This window comes from Lolium rigidum, chromosome 4 (assembly GCF_022539505.1).
Source record: "Lolium rigidum isolate FL_2022 chromosome 4, APGP_CSIRO_Lrig_0.1, whole genome shotgun sequence".
NCBI classification, from domain to species: domain Eukaryota; kingdom Viridiplantae; phylum Streptophyta; class Magnoliopsida; order Poales; family Poaceae; genus Lolium; species Lolium rigidum.
Window position 1 is genome coordinate 238,243,280 of NC_061511.1, and position 9,579 is coordinate 238,252,858.

The window sequence follows — 9,579 nt, forward strand, 5'->3', positions numbered from 1 at the left end:
AATTAATATGAACCGGAGAGAGTACTAATTTTGTTGGCGTTCTGCATATTCTCGTACATGTTCGAGGTTCTTTCCCGCAATACAATGTTTGGCGACACGGTCAGGCACGCGTTAGCAACGAGATTAGCTCGCAAGTGATACTAATTTACACTGCAGTAGTATTGTTTTTCTGTACTCCAAGTGATCGTGTCACACACACATTCGTTTTGAGGATTTTTACAGTACCTGGTACTCCAAAAGTATGCCGTGGAGTACCAGGTTGATCTGACCGTCCGTGATAGTAGAACTAATGTATAATCAATTGTTCTGAGAGTGCCAAAAGGACAATTTGCACCAATTTGCACTTGAACCCTCCATCCTGATTCCCGATAGACGCAGAGCACCTCGATTTGGACAGGCTAGTCTAAATTCCTCAAAAAAAAAAAACACACGCTAAATAGCCGTATTCGAGTAAGTCTCGTTCCTACATCTCAAAAAAAAAAAGTCTCGTTCCAACTCCTACTCTAATCAGCTATATCCGAAACGCGATAGAGCTACAATCACACGAGCCCTCTTAACAATCAAATAGTCCATACTACGTTATCTTGCATACCGCTGACCGTGTCCATCCAAAACCTCCACTATATTCCTTCCTTTCTCGATCATCAGTTTCTGTGTCCTATACTCCTATCCCTTTCTTCCCCCCGTCCAAAGCAGCTCCGATAAACGAACCTCTCCACCGCCGTCGGCCGCACGGCGAGGGCCGAAATCCCGATCTGGCCATCCATCGCCTTCGCCTCCTCCCGCCGCTACCCTGCTGGCCGGGTGTTGACAAACAGCCGCGGACGAGCGAGCACGTGCGACCGCGCCTCCCACCGAGAAGAAGACGCCGACGCCCACCGCCCACGCTATTTACTACTACTACTACTAGTACCACCACCACCCCATTCCGACCCAAACGCCAGCCAGCCAGCCACCCAAGCGACGATGAAGGGAGCGGCGGCGGCGATGGTGGCGGGCGACGAGCGCTACTGCGAGGCGGAGGACAGGGAGCTGACGGTGCGCAAGACGACGCTCTTCTCGCCGGGGGACGGGCTCGAGGCCTACGACCACCGCACGGGGGAGCTGGCCTTCCGCGTCGAGACGTACGGCCGCGGGGGCGTCTGCGGCGGCGCGGCCGCGGCCGGGGACCTCGCGCTGCTGGGCGCCGCGGGGGAGCCCGTGCTCACGGTGCGCCGGCGCCGGCCCAGCCTGCACCACCGCTGGGACGGCTTCCTCGGGGACGGCGGCGGCGCGAGCCAGAAGCCGCTCTTCTCCGCCCGCCGCTCCTCCATCCTCGGCGGGGCCGGGTCCGGGGTCCTCGTCGACCTCCTCGCCCCCGCCGCCGAGTTCCGGGTCGAGGGGTCCTTCCCCAGGCGCTGCTGCCGCGTCGTGGTGGCTGGCGCCGACGACGACGAGGACGACGTGGTGGTGGCGGAGGTGCGGCGGAAGGTGGACGAGGGCGCGCACGTGCTGCTGGGCCGGGACGTGTTCGTGCTCTGGCTGCGGGCCGGATTCGACGCCGCCTTCGCCATGGGGATCGTGCTCGTGCTCGACCGGATCACCGGCGACGAGCTCGACGGCGTCCTCAGCGACGACCTGCTCGAGGCCACATCGCCCGTCAGTGTAGTCTAGGCTGCAGGATCGTTGCCCTGCTTGCTCAGCGATCTCACGAACTCCTGACATCGTTTGCGTTGCAGAGTTTGGATCTGATTTGCGCCCGTGGATTGAGCTTGTAAACTAGCTTTGAGTCTGAAGTGAACATGGACAAGATCTCCATTACATCGTGTCATTGTTTATTGCTACTTTTAGTCGCTCCAAAATATTTATTTAAAGTAAAAATACAGTGCTGTGAAAAGTTCTTCTATACCTATGAAAGACTTCGATGTGATAAATCCAAATACCCCGTGAATTTTGTGGTCAGAGTTTCAAAGAACTGTCTGAATGCTGAAACAATGGTGTGCTGCAGGGTACATCACCTTCAATCTCGATTGCCCCGTATAGTTTTGGTGATCGACCTTAACTGCCTCGCTACATTTTCAAAATTCAGGGTCAGCAACTTGGAAACCACAAACTCATTGTGTGGCTCTGACGTGAAGCTGGTGCTTTCAGCTGAGAAAACGGACAATCTTTCTTCTGTGGATTGTATGAACTTTGCAAAATCAAGTGGCGCTGCGATAACCCTTTCACTTTCGATGTGAGCAGTGCACCGGGAAAGACTTGTGTATAGCAACATCAACATATCCCAACAAAAAGGTAAGTCGAATTTGTGATGATCGTGACAGCACTGGGCCAATTAAAAACTGTAGCAGCAAATCAAACGGGTCCTCAGTCAGCAAATCAAGTGCGGAAATTTAGGCAGTTCAAGTAGATCACGAAAAATGTACCCATGTAAACATGGCATTTTTTGTGATCTACGTGGACTGCATACATGACAAGGTGCATGTATATTCAGAGTCAACAAGTTATAAACCACAGCCGGTTGCATATTTTCATAGTACAGAAGTTGAAAATTAGGAACCATTTTTTGTGGCAGTAACGCGAAACTGGTGCTTTCAGACCCAGAAAATTGCAATATTTGTTCTGTGGATAGTAAAGAACAAGTGGCGTTACAATATCTCTTTCCCTTTCAATGCAAGCATTGTACAACATATAGCAACGGCCCAAAAGGCAAGTCAAACTAGTGATGATTTCGACACAACATATCGGCAAAAATTGTAGCAGCAAATAAAACAGCTCCTAAGTCCTAACTCTGTACAATTCATGAACAAAGAAGGGAAGAGAAAAACATAATTCTCGCTCAACTGGGGAGAGTTATTCCATGGCATCTCACGAATCAAATAGGCGGTAACCCTATGCTATGTCAGTTGTGTGCTTGTCTGCTTGAGAATCTATGTGCCAGAACCACTGTTGATGCTGAAGTAGAAGGTCTTGCGACTGAAGGCGTTCATCGCGTAGTCGACTCGGATTTGACCTAGGTCTGTGTTAAAGTGGACCCCATATCCAAATCCAACACCAAATCCCGGTTTCCCTTGCCGAAGAGCTGGATTGCCTGCCATATATTTAACGAATGATTATTGCAACAAAAAAATCACAGCAGGAAAGAATGAGTATGATCACATGAATATCATTATTAATAAAAGAAGCATCAAGTGCAACTCAGCATTGATATATTGCACTAAATGTCCCGTGACTGGGAGTCAGTATGGTCCCCAAGGATGTCTGAAGAGTGTACCAGAACTCTTTTCCAATGTGTGATGTACAGTACATTAGTATCATACTCATTCCGATACAGAATGCCAGAATTACCTAGTTGAGCTTCTAGTATCCATAAAATATTTGGATAGTTTTCCACTGCAAAGACATCTTGTTCTTGGTTATCCGATACAGAATACCAGAATTAACTAGTTGAGCTTCTAGTGTATTACAAAATTTGTAATCTGTAACTGAACTTGTAATTCAAATTTAATACTCCCACGATCCATAATAAGTGTCGGGGTTTTAGTTCAAGCTTTGAGGAATGCGTACATGCTCTCCACACAAACAAAAGAAATCACAAATTTAATGCAGATGAGTAGTAAGTAGCTGAAATTAAGCTGCCCATTTTTTACTTCATGAATTATACTGTTCATTTTTTTAAACATTAGAAAAGCTTAAGTGTATCAACCTCATTTTATTCCAAGCGCAGTTAGATTTTTTTAAACAAAAAATATAAAAAATAGTAAATACTTATAAGTATAGGAAGATGAAGTCAACCCCTTACCAGGAACATGACGAGCAGATCCTAAATCACTGCCGCAGTCCATGAAAAGAGAACCTTCAAGATGCTTTGCCTTCACAGAAACAGATGTTTCAGTACTTTATGGATAATCCAAATGTACAAGATTACCACAAGAAGATAAACACTATGAACAGGTACGGATTTCCGTTGGTGGTGGATGCTTCAATAGTCAATACAACTCCAGGCAAATGTGAGTTCACTTTCTACTAGAACCATCCCGTGACCAATCTTTCTTTATAGCATATATGTAAATTCAATGAAATATGTGTATATCTTGTACAGTAGTTCCAGTCATCATCATTAGCTACGCAAAATTTTGGGCTAGAACGGAATTATTAACTGATAGATTAGAGGGATCAACATGCAAACTGCAACATGCACCTAGTAAGCCTCAACCTTTATTCAAGGGAACCTATCATTTGCTAACGGTCAACAGACAACAGTTTTAGTTAAAATACATAGCCACTTCCTTCCAACTAGGCAAAGGGAAGTGAAGTATTCCCATCTGTTGATTCCAACTCTTCCTATCGCCACTTCAAGCGACTGATAATGATATATTGTAAATTCTTAAGTGGTCTGAGCCAATTGGGTGTAAGTCTATCCAGCAAAACGCTAGCACAACTTTAGCAACCACAGGAAATATCCACATTGCGCTGGATGCATTTTAAGATATGCAATGATGCTCCATTTAATGCAGATCTGATGAAATTACACCAGTCAAGGACCATAGAAATATAAAAAGGATAAAGTCATCTACTTAGTACTAGAAGAAATGTGAATTTATTTAAATGACAAGACTTGATAACTCTCTAAGAAGAACCAATAAGCAACTGCGGGCCTTAATCTCATATAGTTGGGTAATATAGTTTGATTTTCTCTTTCTTCCGGTATCAAGAAAAAGTAGGTATATTCAAAGAGAGAGGCCTTCCCATTTGCCTCCTGAACTCCAACTCTAATTGTATCCTTAGGTTATGAATTCTCATTACAGTCCTGGGGACTGGGCAGTATCTGACTCATTTTTTTTTGCATGCAGACCACATATCATCCGATAACATGATCTATATGTGCACCAGGAGAAAAGGTATGCAGATCAAGATGGGTAAAGGAGAAAATAAATAAAAAAGTGAAAGTTGCATATAGCACATGACTCAATAATTATGACAAAGCAAGAGAGAGAAGAAAATATATTCAAGTAAATATGTACAGCTGTTATCCATTCCAAGTTTAGGTGCAACTTCTAGTTACATCTATCCTGGGATTACCAAGTTTGACTTACAAACTGCATAAGTTGTTTGGGGGATTATGTATGGCTTGATATCTACATACCAAAGGAACAGTATATTCGCAGTTACCAACTAGGCACAGTCTTCCTGAACCAACTGCACCCTCGCCATAACCCCGGACGCTACCAAGTCCACCTATTGCAAATGCTTGATATGGTGCCATATCACCCACAATAGAACCTCCTGTCAAGCTGCACCACAGGAAGAGATTAACTAACTTTCACAGAAGAGTTTACTGCAGAATAGTAGGCAGATGCAATACCTAGTAACCAAAAATGTTGGCCCCAATTTAATGCCTTTTGAAACAGCACATTTAACTCTGTTGAAAGTTAGTGATTTAGGTACGAGCGGCAATCCTTGTTCCATTTGGAAATTAACCTGTCATTGGGAACTATAAGATAAGATGGATGTTACAGTCAAGTAAAGATGGAGATGAAGTGAACACAAACTTACTCTTAAGAAGCTATTATCCTTAATATCTGCATAACCAGACTCTTGCTTCAAGATAATCATATTGTCATGGAGATTACCACTGCATCATGGAAGAACATTAATCGACAGAACTTCTTTTTACTACTCCAAAGTGCAATCTAAAAAAGTATAGTTATCACCTGCATGTTAGGGGAAAGCCGTCATGGTCCCTGGCTATGGAGCGCCCGTCATTATTAACAGGACGGATATGCTGGCGGGGAAGTACAACTGATAAAGAGAAGTTGTACAAAATGAAAATGATGCAAACAACTGGATTTGACTAGATGCTCACCTCAAACTTAACACTGGTTCCAGAAGTCCAGTTTGAAGTTGTTGGTTCATTAAGCTCCACACCAAGTGACAACCGGCTTAGATTTACCCCTCTGCTCCCTGACCGCGTGAAGTTGTCAGCCGGAAAACCATGAACAGCAATTTCTGGTGACATCGAGTGCTGATTGCTCAAACCAGAAGGCAAAAGAAAAGGTGTCAACAGAAAAGACAACTTACAACTCCTAACCACTTTTCACATGCACATACTTACGTATTGTATCATAATAATCCAACGCATAACACAATGAACTTTCATGATAGCTAAACATTCATAATGGTAGTAATATGACAAAGATCAAGCTAAGTATATAGCACAAACACATTAACAGGGTTTTGGTTTGAGGAACCAACAGTGAACGGACCATCCAATCTACTTGTTTGGTTTGAAGAACCAACAGTGAACGGACCATCCAATCTACTTGTTTGGTTTGAAGAATGTAGTGGATTGGTCCTTCGCCACCTCATCCCTCACAACCACAAGGTTAACACAAAATGAGGGCTACTCCCATCAACACCAGTAGTCATGGGATGATCTCATGATGGCAAAACCATTCTAGGATGATGTGGTCATCAAAACAACTACCTCGCAAAATATAGAACCATTAATTCCTCCAATTAGTATGACTCTGCGTAGTACTTCCATTACAGGGCTCGGTTATGCCATGGCGAGTACCTTGGGTCAGTCGTAGGCAACAAGATCGAGTCAGTTAGTCAGAACTAAGGCTGAAGATGAAGACACGTCCATTTCTCAGTGTGTCAATAAATCGATGCTCCCTTAAGGAAAAAGGAAAGGAAAAAAGGCACGGATACATTATACTAGTGTGTTCTGCTATAGCACTGCAGCATTTATATTCAATTTTCAGACAAAAATCCCAACAAGACCTGAAAATACAATTAACAGAATGCCAACCTGAATGACAAAGGACTGCTGCGATAACCATTCGGGCCTTGGGCGTCTAAAGGCAACAACAACATTAGAGTCATTGATACCCTTATCCAGTATGACGTCCAACTTCTCGCTCCTCCCAAATAGGCTTGGATGTTTGAGGGAGATCCTGCAGAGCAAACTTCAGAACTCGCAACAAAAAATGGTGCAAAGTTCAAAACAAAACCATTCCTAGACCTGGACACACGGGCTGGCTGGCTGGCTGGCACATGAACCTGGCCACTAGTGATCCCTGAATGACCGAATATTAATGTGCGACAGTGTGTGACACACCAAAGCACGCGCAGACACAGAGTCACATAGACGATACTAGAAACGCAATAGATGGGCCGTATTTGTGTTGAGGGAGCTCTGGAACGCGTATGTGAAATACACCAACGCGTGCGCACAGAGATACAGGCAGAGAGGCACGGAGATACGCGTATGTGAAATGAAATTCAGGGGCGGAATGAGAACAACAAACATACGTACCTCCCGACGATCTGCGAGATGTTGGCGCTGGAGCTGCTGAAAGAAGAGAAACCAAAGGAATCAGCACGCGCGCGCGCGCGAGGCCCCAAAATCGGTAGGAATCGGGCGAGCGAGCGAGGGAGGCAAAAGAGCGAGCACCTCAGGGGCGGCAGCAGGAGCGCCTCGCAGAGCATGTGGGTGAGGTCGACGTGCACATCCACCTTGGCTGCGGCATTCCCACAAACACGTGAGCCACGCAGTTGAGAATTCAACGACCACACAGCCGTGGCGACGGAGCCAGGGCGCGAGGGTAGGAGGAGGGGCACCGACCTTTGCCGGCATTGACGCTCTGCTGGGCTCCCATGGCTGCGGACGGCGGCGGCGGGTGCCCGGGCTCATGCGGGGGAGCGGTGGGGCGTGGGGGATTTTTGAGCGGGAGGTGGGATGCCTTGCGTGGGGCAGGGGGAGAGGTCTCGCAGACTCGCACTGGGTGGGATTGCTTCGGGCTAGCCGCCTGGCTTTCGGCTCCTCGACGGCTTTGGAGGTGCACGGCTTCTTGGGTCTCGACCCGGACGGCTCTACAAGCCAGCGGATTCACACTTCTTTTGTCTTTTCCTAAAATAAGCGACATCGGTAATTTGATTTCTTTTAAATTTTAAATAATATACTCCATTTTTTTGGTCTCTAATAGTGATGTATCTAGAAGTAAAATATGTTAGATACACTGATATTTTTTTTGAGAGAAGATACATAGATATTTGTGACCATTAATATGGATCGGATGGAGTACAATTGATGATTTCACTAGAAGATAATTAAATATAAAAAATAATTTGATTCTTTTAAAATAACATACTCCATATTATTTGTCTCTAATAAGGACTAGAAGTAAAATATGTTAGATACATCGATATTTGTGACCGTTAATATGGATCGGAGGGAGTAGTACAATTGATAATTTCACTAGAATATAACTAAATATAAAAGATAACTACTACATCGTGGACGATCTACATAAACCAAAGTGAGACGACAACCTGAACAAAATGACCATCGTGTCCCTCTAAGAGGCGATACGGGGAACCGCTGACCCTTCCCCTCCGCCCTTCTTACCCCCACCGATGCCGGCGGAGGCCGCCCAATGGCGGATAGCGGTGGCAAGGAGTTTTTCTTTGCCTTTTTCCTCTTCCTTTGACCTAACATCTCTTCTCCAAATCCGGATCTCTGGTCTAAAATCCAATACTAGCCAAAGTTTGTTTCATTGGTGTGATCCGTGTGATGGTTCGACTCGAGGATGCCGCCGACATGGCTGACTCGTCGGCGAAGGAGCCGAGCAATCTAGGACGCTTCCCATCGGGATCTTCGTCTTGCCATGTTGGCACCCAGGAGGTCTACAAGCTATACCGAGCATCAAAGAGTTCTCCCTAGCGAGCGCCAGGGTTGGAGAGCGCACTTATCGATCCAGAGCTCCTCGCACCCTCTGAGCGTGAGCTCTCGAAAGAAGGCACACACGAGGATCTAATCCGCTAATGGTACAAGCACGTCAACTATCGCCCACGGACAGTTCCATTGTCGCTCACGACCGATACGCTCGGGGTACCAAGATCCCACTTTCTCCGACACATGGGGTATATTAGTTGATGTGATTACTGATTACCATGGTCCTGGTGGAGGTTGGTGTGTTAAAATGGTTTGAAGGATAGAAGTTCTCCACGCTAATGTTGAGTGATGAGTGAGTTCGCTAGGTGTTGGCATGGATTAAAAAGGATGGGATGAAGACATATGTGTGCCTGGCGATTATCATTTTGTTTGTAGCTGACGTGGGCATTACCCTTCGGGTAACCGACATTGCCCTATCCTGTATTGTGTAGTTGGAGGCCCATGAAGGCACTTGGACGGCGCACCAGAAAATTTCTTGACGAGCAAGACAAAGAAACGGCCGAATAAGGAAAGATTAGATTTAAAGCTACTGTAAACCTAGTCGTACTCGGTTAGACCTCTTGAAGACCTGGCCTCCTATATAAAGGCCAGGAGAGGGGCTGCCGAGGGACACAATCAATCTTAGCAATCTTAGCCACCAAAAGCTTAGAGCATCTCCAGTCGCGTCCCCCAAACCGTCCCCCAAAGCGCGCCGGATTGAGCGTTTGGGGGACGTGTTTTGTTCGTGCCGCGTTTGGGGGACGTCGCTCCCGGCCCGCGTCCCGCAAACGCCGCCCCCAATCAGAAATTCAAATAGATGCATTCAAAAGAGATCGTTCCCGCCGGTTCGTCGCGATCGAGTAGCGGCGATCGATCAAAGT

At 46.1% G+C, this 9,579-nt stretch overlaps 2 protein-coding genes across 3 annotated transcripts; one reads left to right on the forward strand and one right to left on the reverse strand.

Moving 5' to 3' along the window:
• Positions 1 to 633: 633 nt before the first annotated feature.
• Positions 634 to 1,800, forward strand: LOC124649941 (protein LURP-one-related 5-like). The gene has a single exon (XM_047189508.1). It carries the CDS (start codon positions 967 to 969, stop codon positions 1,651 to 1,653), a length of 687 nt encoding a protein of 228 aa, XP_047045464.1. The 5' UTR covers positions 634 to 966; the 3' UTR covers positions 1,654 to 1,800.
• Positions 1,801 to 2,571: 771 nt separating this feature from the next.
• LOC124707343 (outer envelope protein 39, chloroplastic) lies at positions 2,572 to 7,689 on the reverse strand. 2 transcript variants are annotated; one of them, XM_047238999.1, is made up of 11 exons: positions 7,610 to 7,689; positions 7,439 to 7,505; positions 7,301 to 7,333; positions 6,794 to 6,938; positions 5,846 to 6,004; positions 5,694 to 5,764; positions 5,536 to 5,614; positions 5,345 to 5,460; positions 5,126 to 5,273; positions 3,782 to 3,851; positions 2,572 to 3,070 (listed from the first exon to the last, which is right to left on the reverse strand). In XM_047238999.1, exons 1-11 carry the CDS (start codon positions 7,641 to 7,643, stop codon positions 2,910 to 2,912), a joined length of 1,083 nt encoding a protein of 360 aa, XP_047094955.1. In that variant the 5' UTR covers positions 7,644 to 7,689; the 3' UTR covers positions 2,572 to 2,909. The 2 variants fall into 2 exon arrangements, with proteins under 2 accessions (XP_047094955.1, XP_047094954.1); XM_047238998.1 differs by having other exon boundaries at positions 7,301 to 7,336.
• Between the last annotated feature and the right edge of the window lie 1,890 nt (positions 7,690 to 9,579).

Coding starts and splice junctions, on each gene's coding strand:
- LOC124649941 (XM_047189508.1), top strand. CDS start 967: ATGAAGGGAGCGGCGGCGGCGATGGTGGCGGGCGACGAGCGCTACTGC.
- LOC124707343 (XM_047238998.1), bottom strand. CDS start 7,643: ATGGGAGCCCAGCAGAGCGTCAATGCCGGCAAAG. Junction 5,765..5,845: donor GAACCAGTGTTAAGTTTGAG/GTGAGCATCTAG, acceptor CTTCCCCGCCAG/CATATCCGTCCTGTTAATAA. Junction 5,615..5,693: donor GGCTTTCCCCTAACATGCAG/GTGATAACTATA, acceptor TCCATGATGCAG/TGGTAATCTCCATGACAATA.